This window comes from Camarhynchus parvulus, chromosome 24 (genome assembly GCF_901933205.1).
Source record: "Camarhynchus parvulus chromosome 24, STF_HiC, whole genome shotgun sequence".
NCBI lineage: Eukaryota > Metazoa > Chordata > Aves > Passeriformes > Thraupidae > Camarhynchus > Camarhynchus parvulus.
In genome coordinates, this window is record NC_044594.1 from 7042114 (window position 1) to 7059730 (window position 17617).

Here is a 17617-nt window from a genome sequence, read left to right on the forward strand (position 1 = left end):
GGGCTTGGAGATGTTCCGTGCAGTAATTACAGCATCCTGGCTGCAGGAGATCCAGTGGGGAGATGTAAACAACAGGAAAGGGAGAAGTTGTCCCTGTTTTGGGACTGCAAAAAGTAATTTTTGCTGCTTGTTTGGGGGAGGAACTTGGGGAGTCTCGTGCCCCAACCTGCTCCTGGCCAGCCAAGCACTGGATGTTTTTCCAGGAGTGTATCAAAATAGAGCTCCTGCAAGGAATGGGGGCTGAAAGATGCCAGAGTGAAGAAAATGCCACTCATTGCATCTTTCTGGCTTTGAGTGAAACTAGAACCTGCACGGCAGCCTGGATGGGGAAGAGGGGGACAAGTGCAGCCCCCCCAGAAATGAGCCTGGGGTGGCACAAGGATGAGGTGATTCAGCTGAAGGGAGGTGTTGGCACCACCACTAATGGGAATAGACTTGCTGTGAATTAATTGAAGCTGAAAAATTAGAGAAGGGTGTTTATGTGGGCTGGGTGAGCCTGGAGGAATCTCCCAGCAGAGGGGATGTGCAGAGGTGAGCTCAGATCATTTTGCAGGGTGCAGGTTTGCCCACTTTGCCCACTCTGAGGACATCAAGGACATTATCTCCAGCAAGTGATGCTGGAGCAGTCCAGTGTTTGCAGAAACCTTTCTGGCAATGATTTTCTGGGAATGGAGAGGCACAAGTACAAGGGCATTCCGGGCTGGGACCTGCAGGCTGGGTGTCCTAGTGCAGAGTGACACGCTCACAGATGGCGAGCAGCCAGTGGGCACAGGTTTGTTGTGCCTCCCCATCACTCAGGGCTCTCTGTCTCTGCCTCTGCAGCCGTGGGCTTCATCAGTGAGGATGAGTACCTGGAGATCACGGGAATCACGCGGGAGCAGTCGGGAGAGTACGAGTGCAGCGCCTCCAACGATGTCTCAGCGCCCGTCGTCCAGCGAGTCAAAGTCACCGTCAACTGTGAGTCCCCAGGGCCCTCAGGGGACAGGGTGGGACTGCAGAGGGTCACCGTGCTGCCCCACAAGGGAGTGGCACTTGGAAGTGAGGCACACAAAGGCCCCAGAGCGAGACAGGCAGCAGCAGTTTTTCTGAGCAGGTGGTGTTTTGCCCTATTTTCCCCCTCTTTTCAAGCTCCGTTTTTTCCCACCACCTCCTCCTCAGCTGTCTCCATCAACCTGGGTTTTCTGCCCAAGGAGAGATGCTGTGCTGATAACCTCTGAGGAGAGGAGAGAAGTGAGCAGTAAATAGAATTTTTTTTCTGTTAGAAAAAATGAGAGAGAGGAAGAAAGCAACATATTTCATGTTTAGACATACACAAAGACCCTCCTAAGCCCCTCTCTGGTCACTCCATTAGCTGGACATGTAACAGCCATGAACTGGGGGGTCTGTTGTTTTTGGAAGAGAACCCCCATGAACCTGAAAACCTCTGTACAGCAGCACCAGAGTGGCAGGAGCTGAGAATGGGTTCAGAGATTATTTTGGCTCCTGCTCACGTGCAGGGAGAGAAGGGAAATCTTGAGGAGCAAGGGGCAGGGATAGAGCCATAGTTGTTGTTTGTTTGCTTTGTTATACATACCAGTAAAGAACTGTTATTCCAACTCCCATATCTTTGCCTGAGAGCCCTTTGATTTCACGATTCTAACAATTCAGAGGGAGGGAGGGAGGAGGTTTACATTCTCCTTTCCAAGGGAGGCTTTTTCTGCCTTCCCTAGCAGACGCCTGTCTTGTAAACCAAGCCAGAGAGGAGTCCCAAAGGCTGCTGGGTGTTGACCCCAGGTTTCCTCTCTCCCCGCAGACCCTCCGTACATCTCGGATGCGAAGAGCACCGGGGTGCCGGTGGGGCAGAAGGGCATCCTGCTGTGTGAGGCCTCCGCCGTCCCCTCTGCCGACTTCCAGTGGTACAAAGATGATAAGCGGTAAGAGTTTTTATTTAACTCATCAAATTTGTGGAGGGGGATTTTGCCAGCAACCTCTTTCAGCCCTCACTGGGGGAGGATTGCTGCTGCCCGTGCCTCTGTGTGAAGGTGTTGTGGCAAATCCCTGCCTGGGTGAAGCATAATGTCCAAAATGGATACTGGCAGCACAAATCCAGGCACTTAAGAGTGGATGAAATCTCTGACATCTCTTTAAATGCTTTGGCCAGAAGGCAGCTCTTGGAAAAGCAAAAGGAATGTGGTGTCAGTCAAGAAACAGGGTTTGCTATACCTCAGAGACAGCCTGCCTTGCTTTGGGGTGAAAATGGACCTTTTAGATCAACCTGCAACTTCTGTGTCCTGCCAAAGCACCGGGACATGGAGTGGTGCAGCACAGCCTGGGGTAGGTCCCACTCTGGAGAAATTGCCTCTCTCTGACCCCAGACAAAGTGGTTTTAACCAATTTTTGTGTTGATTAGCCTAGAGGGGCCGTGGTGTGGCCAAACACAGGACAAGCCACACCAGTCACTGATAAGGAGGGATGTTTTGACCAAAGAAAAAGCTCTGGAAGCTGGAGGGAAGTGTGGGTCTGCCTGCCTCACCCGGTTGGAGAGGGAAGGAGCAGCAGAGTGTACAAAGCTGCGGATGTTTGTGTGGCAGATGAAAGGCTCTGCTCAGAACTAGGTCAGATCACGAGGGCCTGCGGAGCAGCGGCAGGAGCAGGCTCAGCCCGCCTGATCAGCACCCAGCGTGGCTCATAATGGGAATCCAGCACTTCCCGTGAGGAATTAGCAAGCAAGAGCTGCAGGAGCTAAGCAGGACGGGCACAACAGTTCAGGGAAGCCCAAGCACTTGGTTAATGCTTCGGCATTTGTGCTGGCTGAGAAGCCTCCCTGCTCTGGTGGGTGCGTATTGCAGCACTCATTGGGGACACGCAGGGATGAGAGAAGAGGAAGGTCACAGAAGGCATTCTGCAGAACAGAGAGGACTGAGGACATGAGAGGGAAACCGGGCTCTTCTGTAGGGTGGGAATGAGCCTTTCCCAGATTCCCTTCAGGCACGGGAGCATCCCTCTCTCTGCACAGAATTTGGCAGTTCCCAGCACCATCCCATGACCCTGCAGCAGTGAGGATGTGTCTGGTCAGCATGGGGCTGGCAGCTGGAGACCCAGCAGAGCAGCATCCATCTCCCTTATCTTTCCCAATACCTTCCCCTCTCCCTCTTCTCCCAAGCTCCATGTCCCCACTCACAGACATAACCAGAGGATAACCGGGCATGGAAAATAGTGAGCACTTCCCTTCCTTATGCCACCCCCGTGACCTCCCATTCCTCTTTTCTCCCAGACTGGCTGAAGGACAGAAAGGGCTGAAAGTGGAGAACAAAGCCTTCTTCTCCAGACTGACCTTCTTCAACGTCTCTGAGCAGGACTATGGCAACTACACCTGCGTAGCCTCCAACCAGCTAGGGAACACCAACGCCAGCATGATCCTCTACGGTGAGTGGGGCTGAGGGAATCAGCCAGGAAGGGGGAATGTCTTCACAGTGACACCACCGATGGCAGAGACATGGGAAGGGTCTCCCATGTCTTTTGTGGGAGATGTGTATTTGCTGCTGGTCCTTTCTGCCCTTGGCATGTGGGCTGGAGGTTGTGGTGAGTGCTTGGGAAGGGGGGAACCTCCAAAGTTGCCTCCTGATCCAGGTCCAGTGCCCCCTACCATTCAGAGGGGTTTGGCACTGTGTTTGGGACCGGCCATGAATACAAAGTTAGGAGCTGGCTGCAGGTTTCCATCTTCTTGCTCTGATGAGTACCTGGGAGAGCCTCAGTGTGAAGGCATCCCCCTGTGTTGATGGGTGGGAGGAGAGACGCTGCTCAGTGTCATTGCTGCCCCATTCCCATGTGAGAACAAACAGGCTCCCTGCTCCATCACCTTCCAGGCCATGTTTTCTGCTCCTGCCAAGCAGATATATCCTTATTGGAGGTGCCAAGGGAGATGGGAAGGTGTGGAGGGCAGGAAGGAGGAGAAGGTTTGTGCCCTTGTCCCAGGACTGTTTTCCCTGCATGCTGGAGCTGGGATGAGAGCAATGCTGGCACTGCCCATGGACGGGAAGGGCTGTGATTGATTGACATATTTGTCAAACCTCTTCAGGTGGCAGCAAAACCAGAGCAGGGGCTGTGGTCTCCAGGAGTCAGGAATGGATGACAGATCTCATCCCTGGCCACTGCTTGGGGATATTTCCCTGCTGGGGTATGGGGCATGTGGTTCTTACAGCTGAACCACACGGGACAAGTGGGGACTGGGGACCTTCAAACTCTCCCCAGCATTGTCCTCCTCCTTGCCACCTGCTTGTTGTGCCTGGTCATCTCCTTGTCTCTTGTTAATGTACGGTCAGAGGGAGCAGAACAGAGTGACAGATAAGCCTCCCTCATCCCCAGGTCCTTCAGGGCAGTCTGTGCCCTGGCCATACAAAGTGTTTTGGGATAGGGAGCAGTCCCACAGTATGATCTGGGTTCTGGAGTGCACCAGGGCAGTGGGAGGCATCTGGAGACCCTGGGGAGGGGCTGGATGGATTCCAAGGGTGCAGTTTAAGGATGGTAGGAGATGTCAGGCTTTTCCAGGGGCCACACAGCTGTGGGGTCAGGATGGCATCACAGGACTGGTTTATCCTCCCCTGCCACTGGTACTGGCAGCTGTGCCAGGTTCCCCTGAGCTGTTACAGAGGAGTTCATCCCATCTTGGATGCTCAGACCCATTTGCTCCCCCAGTAAAGTCCAAGCTGTATGTGATGAAGGCTCACCTGTGCTAAGCCATCATGGCTGTTGCTTAGGAACTATCTCAGTTCTCTTCCCCACCAGCCTTCCTGGTAATCCAATAACCCCATGTTTTGGGGATGCCAACACCTCTGGTACTGCAAAGCCACCCAGGCCTGGCTCCACCTGTTTTGCAGACCTAGGGAGGCTGTGCCAAGTGCTCAACATAGCCTGAGCCACATTCTTAGCTGTGATGTTGCAGACTTCCAATGTGTTTATGAGGTTAAAATCTTGATTAGTGGGAGCCTTCAGTTTGGCATCTGCAGATCCAGGCTGGATGAACAGCCTAAAAGTAAAGATGGCATTTCCCTGCTGAAGAGCTCATGGTTCCTTGGGTTCTAACCCATCTGTGGGACTCATGCTGTGATGGCAGTGCCAGGTGGGAGGCACGGAAGCATCCCACAAAAGTCTAAGCTTATTTTATGATCTCCCTTTAGCTTTGTGGTCTGACTGTGAATCCCATCAGGGAGTGAAATCAGAGTCCTTTGACCACCCATAATTTCCATAAAGGCTCCATTGATTGAATGATCTGTTCAGTCTTTGATAATTGAGTCCCCTTGAGGGGGGTGACAGTTCCCTGAGGAGACTGTGACGTGTTGGGGTTCCCCATCTCCTGGTGCAGGGCTCCCCAGCACCCCCAGGAACAATCTCTCCCTAATTACCAGGAATGTGATGGCCCCAGGCATCATAGGGCCAAGCTCACCCATCCCTAAACCAGTGTCTTCAATCTGGGGATTAATGCATCTTTATTTATTGACATATTTATTTACTTATTGCAAGATAAGAGGGAAGTGGATGCGGTGGCTGCACTACCTGTGCATGAGAAATGTCTCTTCTGTGAGGTTTTGGGGGACAGTTTTGTGAGTGGCCCCTTCTCTCTGAAGCTGAGTGTTTTGGAGCTTTTCCCCCACAAATGGAGGTTTCATCTGCGCAGGTAGCGTGACATGAGCCTTTTTGGGGTTGTGAGAGAGGCTAATGTAGCGTTCATCTTTTAATCCTTTTTTTAATCTAATTTTTCATGGAGGTCAACTAGTGCTTTATTCAACATGTAGCACTCGTTATTCCAGACCTGCCGCCTCATTCAGCGGCTCATTTGGTGCTGTCTGGGATGTGATAGAGTGCTCAGGGAAACCACATCATTCTGTGGAGTTGGGGAAAAAACCAACCCTCTGCTTCTCACCCTTCACACAGTCTATGTTGCTCCCAGAGGCAGCTGTCAGGCCATAAATCTTTTTGGGATGTTGCAGGATTAGCAAGAGGGATGGGCCCTGAACTCACAGGGGAGAGCTGAACCCCCTGCATCCCCATATCCCAGCCGCTGTGCTTTGTCTTTTGCACAGGGTGCAAATACAGGCTTTGCCAGCTCTGAGATCCCATATTCATCTCATCTCAGAGATGAGGGGACCATGGCCCCACAGCAGTGGGGTGTGATTTGGGCAACAGATCCCATTTCTACCCCATCCAGTGGTTTTCGCACCCCAGGTCGAGGGCAGGCTGAGGGAGGTGTCTCGAGCCTGCGCTTTCCATTGCCCTTTTGCCTTAACTTTCCCTTGTTCTTTAATTTTTAGAAGAGACAACTACCGCTCTGACACCCTGGAAAGGTCAGTAATTTGGGGGTTCCCTACAATGCCAGTGCTTCCCCTGCTGTTCCCCTTGGGCCCCTCTGGCTCCCACCACAGCTCATCTCAGTGGGAGCCGCAGCACCCACCACCTGGATCTCCTGCCCCACAGCCCCACTGCTTTCACTGGTGTAGGGATGAATCAGGGCTTTCTCAGCCACCCTCCCATCCTGCCCCCTCCCTGCCAGCCTGCTGTGCCTGTCTGGTGGTGGTCTGTGCCCTCTGCATGCCTGTCCCCATCCCACGGTGTCCCGCTCCCTCCCCAATGCCAGGGCACTGCAGGGATGTCTTTGGGCTGCTTTCCCAGTGCCACTGTGGAAGTGGCCTTATGGCAGGTCCTTCCTCCTCTGGGATGCTTCTAGTGCCTTTTTTATGGGATGAGATAGGGGTCGACAGGCATTTGGTCCCCCTCCTGGTGTTATTCCTGGCCAGGGCAGCCAGCTCTCTGCTGTGCAATCTTACTGTCCGGCCAACTGGTTGGTGTCATCTTGATTTTGGGGTGGCTTCATTTGTGATGAATGGAATGGTCAGTCCTGGGGATGACTTGTAGATGTCTGTGGAGGCAGTGTGTGAGATCTGGATTTGTGAGGTGTGAGGTGTCTGAGTGTGCTGGAGAGTGTTACTGGTGGGAAACCAGATGGATACTGATGCTCAGTGCCCCGGTCAGGTTTTGAAGTGAGGGAACATGTCCTGGGTTTTCAAAAGCAGTTGTGAATCAGACCTTGTGGTCATCCCTGTGTAAACAAGACACAAGCATGGATGCCTTCCTGAGGTCTTTTTCCACCTCAGTCTTCTCCTGGGCCAACTATTTGGTGAAAAAATGTGTGTTTGGGTGAAACCATTGGCTAAGACACCCTCCACATCCTTTCGCACAGTGAGCTTTGAAGTTTTGAACTCCTCGCTTCTTGTGGTCCCCATAGATGGGTGGGCTTGGCTCTTCTTGACCCTCGTTATCCCATCTCCTTGAGGTGGTCTGGGTGCTTACTGAGTCCCACAGAGACTCTGAAGAGGTGCAAACCACCAAGTCCTCAATGTAGTGCTGCTGGTGGTGTCTCTGCAGGGTGGGCAGGTGGTTACTGTCCCTCCCAAGGGACACTGGAGGGCAACAGGGTGGTCGCCCTGGGGTGGGCAGAATGTGCTCAGCAGTAACTGTCATCTCCCCTACAAGTGTGGCTGGAAAACTGGGACCAGTTTGGAGGAGGGTGAAGGGGGTTGAGGGAGGTCGGATGGTGGTGATGCACAGGAAGCAGGCTTGGGAGGGGGACTTCAGGCTGAAAAGGGACCGCAGAAGATCTTGTCCCAAAAATCAGCATTTGTGGGGACAGGGATGGTCATTCCCACGTGCCCGAGACAGCACAGGTGGAGCGGACACCCAGAGACCTCTCAGAGCAACCCCACCACGTGCAACACCACCGGGGACCCCTAATAGCATGATTTTTTTTTTTTTTTTTTAAATTTTAATCTTTATTTCATGGTTTCCGCTATTTGTTAACTTCATGACCAACCGTGGTGGGTGTTCCTGTCCCTTCCCACAGGCCCTGGAGCAGTGCACGACGGGAACAACGGCGCGTGGCGGCGAAGCGGCTGCGCATGGCTGCTGCTCCTCCCGCTTGCCCACCTCGCCCACCAGTTTTGACCCGAGAGCCGCCCGCGGAGTAGCGGCAGCGACGACCACGGCCAGCGAGCGCAAGCAGAAAGGAGAGGAAGAAAAAGAAGAAGAAGAAGAAGAAGTGTTCACCGTTTCCAAAAATAATCATAAGAATTGAGAGAGTATCCGGCCAGGCCACCTGGGGGAGGGGGAGAGAGGAAAAACACGCAAAAAAAAAAAAAAAAAACCCACAACGGGAATTTGGAATGGAGAGAAAATGGAAAAAATTAATAATCCAAGGCTTCCTGCTGAAGATGCAATGCGACTGAGTCTTTTTCTTTTCACCCTATTTTTTTTTTTGTCCCCTATCACTTTTTCCCTGTTTTCGTTGTTCTCTGCCATGGGCCAGCGTGGAGGATGGACGGGGCCATTGGAGTGTGGCACTTGTCCCCTGCCCTGTCCTCTTCACTGCCGCCACCCGCCTGCTCCCTCCCGTGGGACCCTCCATCCAGACACATGGGTTTTCTCCTTTGCCAAGATTTCCCCATCTTCTCATGGACTGTGCCGCCATTTGTGTTTCAGAATATATATACATATATATATATATCTCCATGTATACATATATATATGTATAGATATATAGATCTTCAACAGTTACCACACCACCACGAAAGGAAAGGGAGGAAGGAGACCGACGTCGAGCCACGCTTTCATTGTACCATCCGCGGACATCGTGAATGATAAGGGATTCTGAGTCATGGTTAATTTTATTAATTGTATTTTCTGATATGAGCCTAGAACTCTTAGTTCCTAAAAAACAGAAATGCAAAAAAAATGAGGGGAAAAAAAAAAAAAAAAAAAGAGGAAAAAAAAAACAATCCAGGAGAAGGGGAGCAAGCGGAGAGAAGTTTGTTTGCTGAGGAGGCGACCAGCCAAGGAGGTTTGTGAGCCCGGCGAGGAGGATGAGGAGGAGTCCTGTGCTGAAACACCCCCAAAACCGGCCCAAAAGCGGTCATCTGGACAGTTCCTGCCAAGGGCACAGATGACACTCGCCACGCGTTGAGGTGGAGGGAGATACTGAATCTTTTTATGGGATATATATATACAGTATATATAAATATACATATATATATATATATAATTTTCTTTTTTGTTAGAGTTCTAGCCACAGTTCCCAGCAGGGTCCTTCCGCTGCCATTACTGCATGCTGTATATGGAGTTAGGTGTGTATCAGTTCTCAACGAGACAAGCGTCTCAGTCACACATCCCTGAGCCCCCTCGCCTTTCCACCCTCGGGTCACCGGGGACAAAGGGTCACAGGGGACCAGGGCCCCTCTCTGTCGCTTTTTGCCGCGTGGCCCTGGCCTTTTCGCGGTGGAATAAAGCGAGCTGAGGGACAGAGGGAGATCTATATAGCTCAGTTTTATATATTTTTATATATATATATATATATATGTGTATGTATATGTGTGTGTGTGGGCGTGCGTGTGTGTGTATATGTATATATATATATATATATAAAAAAAAAAAAAACAAAACCAACACAAAAGAAATGAGAAAAAGAAGACGAAGCAACCAGCCCCTGCCAAGGCGCAGGACCTGTTGCCTCGCCATCCATTTCAGCGGGGGGTTCTCCTGCAATTGGTTTTCCTCCTTCAATTTCCTTTCCTTCCCTGCGGCCGGCGGCGGGGGGCACGCGGGGGGCCCGGGCGCGGGCAGGCAGGCGGTGAGGGGGCTCTCTCTGCCTATCCATTAAAACGATTGTTCCATGTGGCCGCTCCGTCTGCTTGTGGTGCTCATTGCCGCGGGGGCCAGGGCCACTCCGCGTTCTCCCCTTGCGCCACCAGGAATGGGGAGGGATGTGGGGAGGGATGCTGGAGGGAGGGGTGGCAGATGGGGGCACCAAGTCATCACAATGGGCCAGGAGAGCATTGGAAAGATGGCCCCTGGACCTCACTGATGAGCCCAGCAGAATGCTGTCCCAGGTAAGGCTTGGGTGAGTAGATGGAGACAGTGTGGGGCACAGCTGTGCACTATTTCCCTGCTCAGTGCCCCTAAGCTCAGGTGTGGCTCTCTAGCCCAGTTGCAAAGCATTGCTGGGGATGCTTGTGGAGCAGCTGAAGTGAATCCTGCATGGGAAGGAGGGACAGAGTGAAGTGAGGTGGTTGCAGGGAACAGGGTCCCTCATGCAATGCTGCATAACAGGCAGAGCACAGCAGGATTGTTTGGGTGTAGGTGCATTTTGCTGTCCATAGAGCCTTGTCTTGGTCAGTGTCTGGGTTTTTGGTGATGCTGGAAGGTTGCTTAGTGAGTTTGGTCCTCATCCTCAACTGTAGCTACCAGGGTGCTGGTTTCTTCAGGTCACCTGACACATTTGCAGGATCAGAAGTTGGTTGCTGTTGATTTTATGGCAGTTTTGTGTGAGCTTTTTTATTTCTTGACCCTGTGATGCAACGCAAGAGATGAGCATGGAGAAGAAAGATGGGAAGGTGTTGCTTTGAGGTGTGACATGCAGTGTCCAGCTGATACTGGGTAAGGGAAGAACCATGCTCAGGCTTTGTGGCATATCCCAAGTAAGGGACAGGGTACTGAGGGTGTGGGGACAAGACAGCTGGGCACAGGTAGCAGGGTCAGGATGGCAGAGAAGATGATGTTGGTCTTTATGCAGCTCCTGCAACTCCCAGGTTGGACCAGCCAGCCACAGTAGATCAAGCCTGGTAGGAGGGGCAATGCCCAAATGCTTGGGGGTAATGGGGAGGGATCCAGGGATAGGTAAGGAGGGAACAGGGCTCTCTCCCTCACCTCCTCTCTGTAATTGTAACTTTTTTGGTGTTCTAGGTGAGAGATCAAGGAGTGTCCAGTGCCAAAGTAGCAGACAAAGAGGAAGTTAATGAGAGAGAGAGGCGGCTCGATGGATGCATTTATGTAATAATTTATTGACATAGGTAAGGGTGTCTCTTTGTGCTGGGAAGGGATGGAGGTCATGGTCTGAAATATGCCTTCCCTCCCCCTGGATGTAGCAGCTGAGGTCCATGTCCTTAGGCACAGGTTGGGCATTGCTGAGGGCCATGGAGAAACATCCCTCTCGAGCCAGGAAAGGGAGATGGAGGATATCACATGGGCACAGAGGGGCTGCATCACCTCCCTGTGCTCTGTGCTGGGGACAATGCAGACAAGGCATCAGGATGTGCCATGAGCAGGAGCATCTGGGCATCTGTAGGTGTTCACTCCAGTGGAGGCAGGTCCAGCACTGGGCATCAGGCAGAACTGGCATGGGAAGATGGAAAGCATTAGGGAAGCTCAGATTGTGGCGTGATCCCCAGGGGACACATGCAAGGGGTGAGTGTTGCTTTGTGGCACCTGTAGTTACATCAAATCAGCCCTGGCTCCCTGATGGGATGGGATCTTTGGAAGAAGCTCAAAGCAGAGAGTCTCCTATGGAGGTCACTAATGCTTGATTCACTGCAGGTGACGCTGAGCAAAGTGGGCAAGGTGACACATCCCTCCCAGACCCCTTCCCTCAGGAGGTTGATGAGTTTTGGGAAGCACTTACCTGTCTGCTGGGGTCACTTGAGGGGGACAGCAGTGTTCCTGATGTGCAAGGTCACAGCAGCTAATAGCAGTGCTGGGATGGAGCTCTTTACTTGTTGTGGCGTTCAGGGAAAAACTCTTGGGACTGGGCTTTTCATTCCCACATTGGGGAAGACAAAGGGAGGTCTCAAAGTGAGCAAGACTCTGATAGGTCTGTCACTGTCCCACTACCCCCAGTGTCCTGGCAGCAGGTCTCACACTAGAAGAGCTTGTTGAATGTTTTCTCCTGGTTGATGGTGTGGAAAGGTGAGGCATCCCCTGGGAGTGATGGGCACAGCCTGCTGTGAGATTACAGCCATGTCAGGGAAATGCTGAGGGTCACGGGTCTTCTGCTCCTCATCCTCAAGGTTTTTGTCCTTTGACAAAGACGTTTGGTCTGTGTCACACACTGCCAGATCACGACAGGAGCAAACCTTGGGAGTGCATTGTCTGCAGAGGCATCCCTTCATGGGGGCAGGTTTAGTTGTCAGAGTGAGCGTTGTTGCAAGATGATGGAGGAGATGCTGGGGATGTGTCAGTCGTGGAAAAGAGGCCCCCAGTCATGCTGCTTCCATGGAACGTGGGCGAGCGATGAGAACTCAGACAGTCCTTACCCTGCGGGGCCTCCATCAACAGGTGCGTGCTCATCACTCATCAGCAGACAGAGGTGGGCAGGAGCCGAGACTCACTGGTGGATTCCCAGGGGAGATGCCTGGATGGGGCGAAGGGTGGCCCAAACAGCAGCAGGCCCCCAACTGTGGGGCTTCAATCATCACTGTCACAGGGGACGATCAAAAGAGGGTCCAGCCAAGTGCTGGGCGGGACCCCAGGAGTGGCAGAGGTCCCAGGCACTCAGGAGCCCTCCCAGCTCAGCTCAGCTCAGCAGGTGCCCAGCACCGCATCCTTCCCTGGGGTGCGCGGGACCCGTGAAGCAAAGCCCCGAAGGTACAAAGTTCGTCAAACTTTATTGATACACTGCACAATCACAACCATCTCTTATTCTTGCCGAATTAGAAAAGGTTACAACTACAATGTAACATGCACAAATCTCAGGTAGTATAGCCACCCTTGGAATACAATGATCGACAGAAACTCAAGACCAGCCATCCCGGCCGTCAGCAGGAGAGACCCAAGAGCCACACTGCCCCCACCCTGGGCACCCAGCCGCCCCCTGGGCACCCAAACATGGGGAGCAGTGGTCACAAATGGGTCTGGCACCCAGCAGAGCCGCGGCGGGGCCGGCCTCAGACAGCCAACACGTTCCTCACAATGGCACGTTACATGGCACGAGAAAGTCGAATGCTGTCCCAGCAGGGTACAGGGGAGCCCACCCGAGCCAGGGACAAGGATGGGATGGGGGCAGCCCTGGCACCAGGCCCGCCAGCCTCAGTGTGCGTCGTGGCATCTCGTCACCGCCACTCTCCGATTCGCCGTGGCCTCTTGCCCTGTGACTCTGCTGCATTTCTGCTGTGTGGACAGAGAAATTTGGGGCTGACCAAGGAAAGGGCACGGGGTGGCAGCGGGAGGTGGTTGTGGGGCAGTGCAGACCAGTAAAGGCATCAGGGCAAGGTGTCTCCTGCACCCACGGTATTTTGGAGCAGGCATGTGGGGAGGGATGTGCGTGTTGCCGTGCTGCCTGAAGACAGTGCCATCCACATGTGAAAAACATGCCAGGGGCCGTGGGACAGGACCCAGATCTCTGACAGTGCCACCTTCCTTGGGTGCCAGCGGAGAAGCAGAGCAGCACCGCAGGGACCGCAGGACGCGGACTCACCCAGTCAACACCAGATCCCCGTCCACCAGGTAAGCCAGAGCCTCAGGCCAGCACTGGGGCAGCCCCTGCCCTGTTTTTTGTCAATCAGCCATGGTACAGGTTGAACGTCCAGGATGGGCAGGCAGGAGCATCCACTGAGATTTTGTAGCAGGTCCTGGGCAGCCCATTGGGAACAGGGATGAGGATGGGCATGGCTGCATAGAGGACACGGTGGTGGCCCATCATGGCCTCTGGCTCAGGGTGGTTTTTCCATCTTATGTGCTGAGGGCTGGCACCCCAGCTTCCTTGCAGCCACAGAAAGCAGGTTTGGGCAGCAGCAGAGTTTGCAGGGGGAAGACAGCGTGTGCGTGGCCATTGTTTTAAGTCATCTCAATTATGGAGGGAGAAGGAAGGGACAAGGCACGGGGAGGTGCTGGGTCAGGACAGGAGACACTCTGTGTGCTTGCTCAGTGCCTTGCTGTGGTCGAGTCTCCCTGTCAGAGCAATAGGGTGCAGTGCCAGGCATGACTTTTCAGGAGCAGGATGGGAGTGTCCATCCCCAGACTGTGGCACCAAAGCATTCCTGGGTGGCCATGGAGTGACAAGAAGGCTCAGGGCTGCCACAATGTACCAGGCAAGGGGGTCCGTGGTGCACGAGGCTATCAGGAGCACAATTCCATATGCAGGGAGATGACATGGCCACTGCCACCACGGGTGGCAGCTCCCAGGGTGGCTAAAAGAAGCAGAGAGGGCAGAGTCTGGGTGTGTCTATTTTGGTGTCACAGGCAGGTTGCAGCAGGGAGCATTGGAGCCATCCTTGTCCCTGCTGTGCCAGCACAGCAAATTGACAGAGCCCAGGCCTCCTCCACAGGGTCAGACACATCAGACTTTCCTCAGGCAGGGACACGTGATGAGCATGAGACAAGGCAGAGTGAGGACATTGCAGCTCAGGGCCCCACGAGGGGCAGAGATACAGACGGTCATGAACGTCAGAGCTGTAGCAGAAGGGCCTTGTCAGCTGGTGTTTCGATCTGTTGTTCAGAGCCTCTGCCCCACGCTGGTGATGCTGTGCTTTTGATGTGCAGGTTGGAAAGTGCTTGGAAAACAAGCCCAGAGAAACGTCCCCAAAAAGTGCTGGCAGAGCATCAAGGTGAGAGCCATGGGGCAGCCCCTGCCATCAGGGGGCAGCAGAGTGGGCAGGGATCTGGAGCAAGGAGTGAGGGCCTGGCTGTCTGATGCAGCAAGAAGGCTCTAGTCTCTAGGAGGGCTGGTGGCAGTCCCCAGGGCTCACATTCCTGGGAGAGCAGCCTCGTGTCCTCAGGAAGGCGAGGGGGTTTTAGTGGGAAGCACAGGGGTACGATGTCAGCTGGAATAAAGAGTAGTGGGAAGTGTGTGACCCTTGAAGGACAACTGGTTGTGTCGGGTGACCCTCTCCCAAAGGGCCAGAGAGCATCCTGTCAGGAGCAGAGGCAGGTGATGGGGGGCTGGCGACATCGGGTTGCTTAGGGAGGAGCTTTGGCGACGAGAACTGACATTCAGGACCGCGAGGGCTGAAGGCAGAGCCAGGAGGCTTCAACCTTGGGGTCTTTTTGGGCATAGGCGGCTTAGTGAGACGACGAGACGGACATCCCGGTGAAGGCTCTGGGCGGCACCCGCCCCGACGGCTCCGTGCCCCCGGCGTTGGAGATGAGGCAGCCACAGGGGGCACCGTCCGTGCCGGGCCACATCCCCGGGGCGACGGTGGCGGGTGACAGTCTGGTGGCACGTGGTGGGGTCTGTACAGCGTAACCGGCGGCGAGGACGATCCCGGCACGTGGGAGACGGGGCCATCCTCGGACGCTCGGCACCCTGCCGCCCGTCCTCCGGTGCACCCATCGCCCGTCCGGTGGAGAGGAGTCCCCGGGCGGCGCGGCGGCCGAGCCCGCGGCGGGGGAGAGGTGCGGCGAGGCCTCCCGGGACCCTCCGCTCCCTTATCAAAAGTCGAGAAGGAGGCGAGCGAGGAGGGTGGCCCAGAGGCAGAGGCCGGCAGCCACCCGGGACGCCGCGTTGCCGCCATCGTGCACTGCTCCGGGCCCTGTGTTCAGGAGAGAGGAGAAAGACAAAGGACAGCGTTAGGGACAGCACTGGGATGATGTGACAGCCCTGAGTGTACAAGCGTTAGGCTGTAGTCCTTTTTACAGAGGTTCAATTCCTCTTCTTATCAGCTCTGTAGTGATGTTCATAGTGAGTTGCAAGCTCATTGATGTGCATTGGTTATGTACCGGAGCCTTAGGCAGAGGCCTGTTGGTTAGGGTATATAGCTGTTAACTATAGTATCGTGGGATCAAAGCCCATCTGTCTAGTGAATTGGAAGGTCCTAGCTTAATTAAAGCACCTGAATTGTATTTAGGGGATGCAGGGTAACCCACCTCCCCATTGTCCCTGCAGTTCCCACCCCTAAGCTGACCAGGGTGTTGTGTTCCCCCTTGGAGGGGTGGTGGATTTGTCCATCATTTGGAGAACATTGTCAGTGCTGAGGAGGAGGTGAGCAGGTTTGCAAAGAGCTTGAGAAGCACTGAAGGGAGGCACAGTCCTTGTATGAGGAGGAGGAGGAGGAGGATGCCCTGGTCAGGTGTCAGTCCAGCCCCACCGTGCTTGAAGTTGCCCTCCTTGGGGAGTCCTGATGCAGACAATCATGTGAGAGCCACCAGGACTGGAGGCCTTGGTGCTCTGGGGCGGCACAACTCGTGACTGGTAACAAAGGATCGTTGGCTTTGTCCAGATGTGGATTCTCAGGTATGCAGGAGCATTTTGGGGTCGCTGTGGGCTTCTTGGCAGGCAGGTCAGGCAGGGAGGAGGCTGGTCATCTGATTACACTGCTGGACTGGAGATTGGTTGGGGTTTTTTTGTTAGGGCTTTTATTTGGGTTGCAGGGCACACAGGGGGCCAGTCAGGATGGGATGAGACAGCTGGGCAGAGTGAGGGAAGCAGGGGCAGCCATCACACACACTACCACAGGGCCATGTTTGCACTCCCCATGGCCATGGAGAGGCATTTGGGGAAGTTGCAGGTCTGAGTCCCAGTACTGGCATTCTGAAAGGGAAGACATAGAGAAATAAGTGCTCAGGTGCCTTAGCATCAAAACTCAGGGCCTGGATGAAGTGTGAAGTCAATGGGGTTCTTATGCATTTGTGAATAGCTCTTAGGCCTGCAGTCACCTGGAATGGGTTCATCATAGAATCCCAGAATGGTTTGGGTCAGAAGGGATCTTAAAAACCATCTTGTCCTACTCCCTGCCATGAGCCAGGAACCCTTCCATTATCTCAGGTTGCTTCAAGCCCTATCCAACCTGGCCTTGGACATTTCCAGGGAGGGAGCAGCCCCAGCTTCTCTGGGCAACCTGTGCCAGGGCCTCACCACTCTCAAAGTGAAGACTTTTTTCCCAGTATCTAATCTAAACTCATCCTCTCTCAGCTTAAATCCATTCCCCCTTGTCCATGCCCTTATCAAAAGTGCTTCCCCAGCTCTCCTGTAGCCCCTTCCAACCCAAATCATTCTGTGATTCTATGAAATCATATCCAGTTACAATAATTTCCTCAGGATGGTGTTATTCCTTGTCTTTTTATCTACTGATTTTTTTTTTGAGCATTTATCTTAATTCAGGAAGAGGCAAAGGAGAGTCTGAGATGTCAAATCCAAGCACTGCCAGAAGGTGAAGGAAATGATGGGAAGATTGAGTGATGAGCAAGAAGCTGTGTCATGCCCATGCTCAAACAAAATTGATTATAAGAGCACATGATCATCCAGGAGGGGTAGAACTATGCCATAATCAGACATTTCCTTGCTGAATAGACCTTGTGATATGACAAGTGGAAACCCACATTTGTCAGGGGCAGGTAGAGCCTTTGCAGGTAGAATAGAAAGGGCTTCTTAGCTTGGTTTTCCTCAGACCTGTCACTGCTCCCTCTTCTTTGGTTCTCACCCCTCAAACCAATGGCAGCAGCTCAGCACATCATCCAAAATCATAAAAATAGTGAAAATTTCTGCAGGTTTAATACTAAATGCTGATTAGCCTTAAAGTTTTTTGTATTTACACCTGCCCAAACACTGCTAAATTGGTGCCTTTCTCTAGTATCTCTACAGATGTGGATTTTAATGTGTGACTAATTCTTATCACTATTTTCTAGTTCACAGTTCTGCACTGGTTATTGGCTTTGATTTAATGACACTTTCAGAAATTTCATAATCTATCCTAAAGCAATTGCATTGTGGTTGAGTTGGAGAGCTCCCAAATAGATAAGTCTACTAATACAGGGAGGAAATAAAACTAAAAATGCTGGGTCATTACTAGAAAAAAAAAAGAAAACAAACATTTTCTCTTCAATTTAT

The 17617-nt window shown here is 53.1% G+C and overlaps 2 protein-coding genes across 5 annotated transcripts in view; one reads left to right on the forward strand and one right to left on the reverse strand.

Moving 5' to 3' along the window:
- The window catches only part of LOC115913142 (protein CEPU-1), a 388205-nt gene extending 378506 nt beyond the window's left edge, over window positions 1-9699 (forward strand). For 3 of the 4 annotated variants that reach the window (XM_030965043.1, XM_030965045.1, XM_030965042.1), the window contains 5 exons: window positions 823-957; window positions 1793-1913; window positions 3254-3405; window positions 6288-6320; window positions 7874-9699. In XM_030965043.1, coding sequence (XP_030820903.1) covers window positions 823-957; window positions 1793-1913; window positions 3254-3405; window positions 6288-6320; window positions 7874-7974 — 542 coding nt within the window. In that variant the 3' untranslated portion in view covers window positions 7975-9699. The remainder of the gene's footprint in view (window positions 1-822; window positions 958-1792; window positions 1914-3253; window positions 3406-6287; window positions 6321-7873) is intronic. The other variant, XM_030965044.1, reaches the window with a different exon arrangement.
- Window positions 9700-12442: 2743 nt separating this feature from the next.
- LOC115913109 (opioid-binding protein/cell adhesion molecule homolog) overlaps window positions 12443-17617 on the reverse strand; it is a 305933-nt gene continuing 300758 nt past the window's right edge. Inside the window, 1 exon segment of the mRNA XM_030964997.1 lies at window positions 12443-15323. Coding sequence (XP_030820857.1) covers window positions 15223-15323 — 101 coding nt within the window. The 3' untranslated portion in view covers window positions 12443-15222.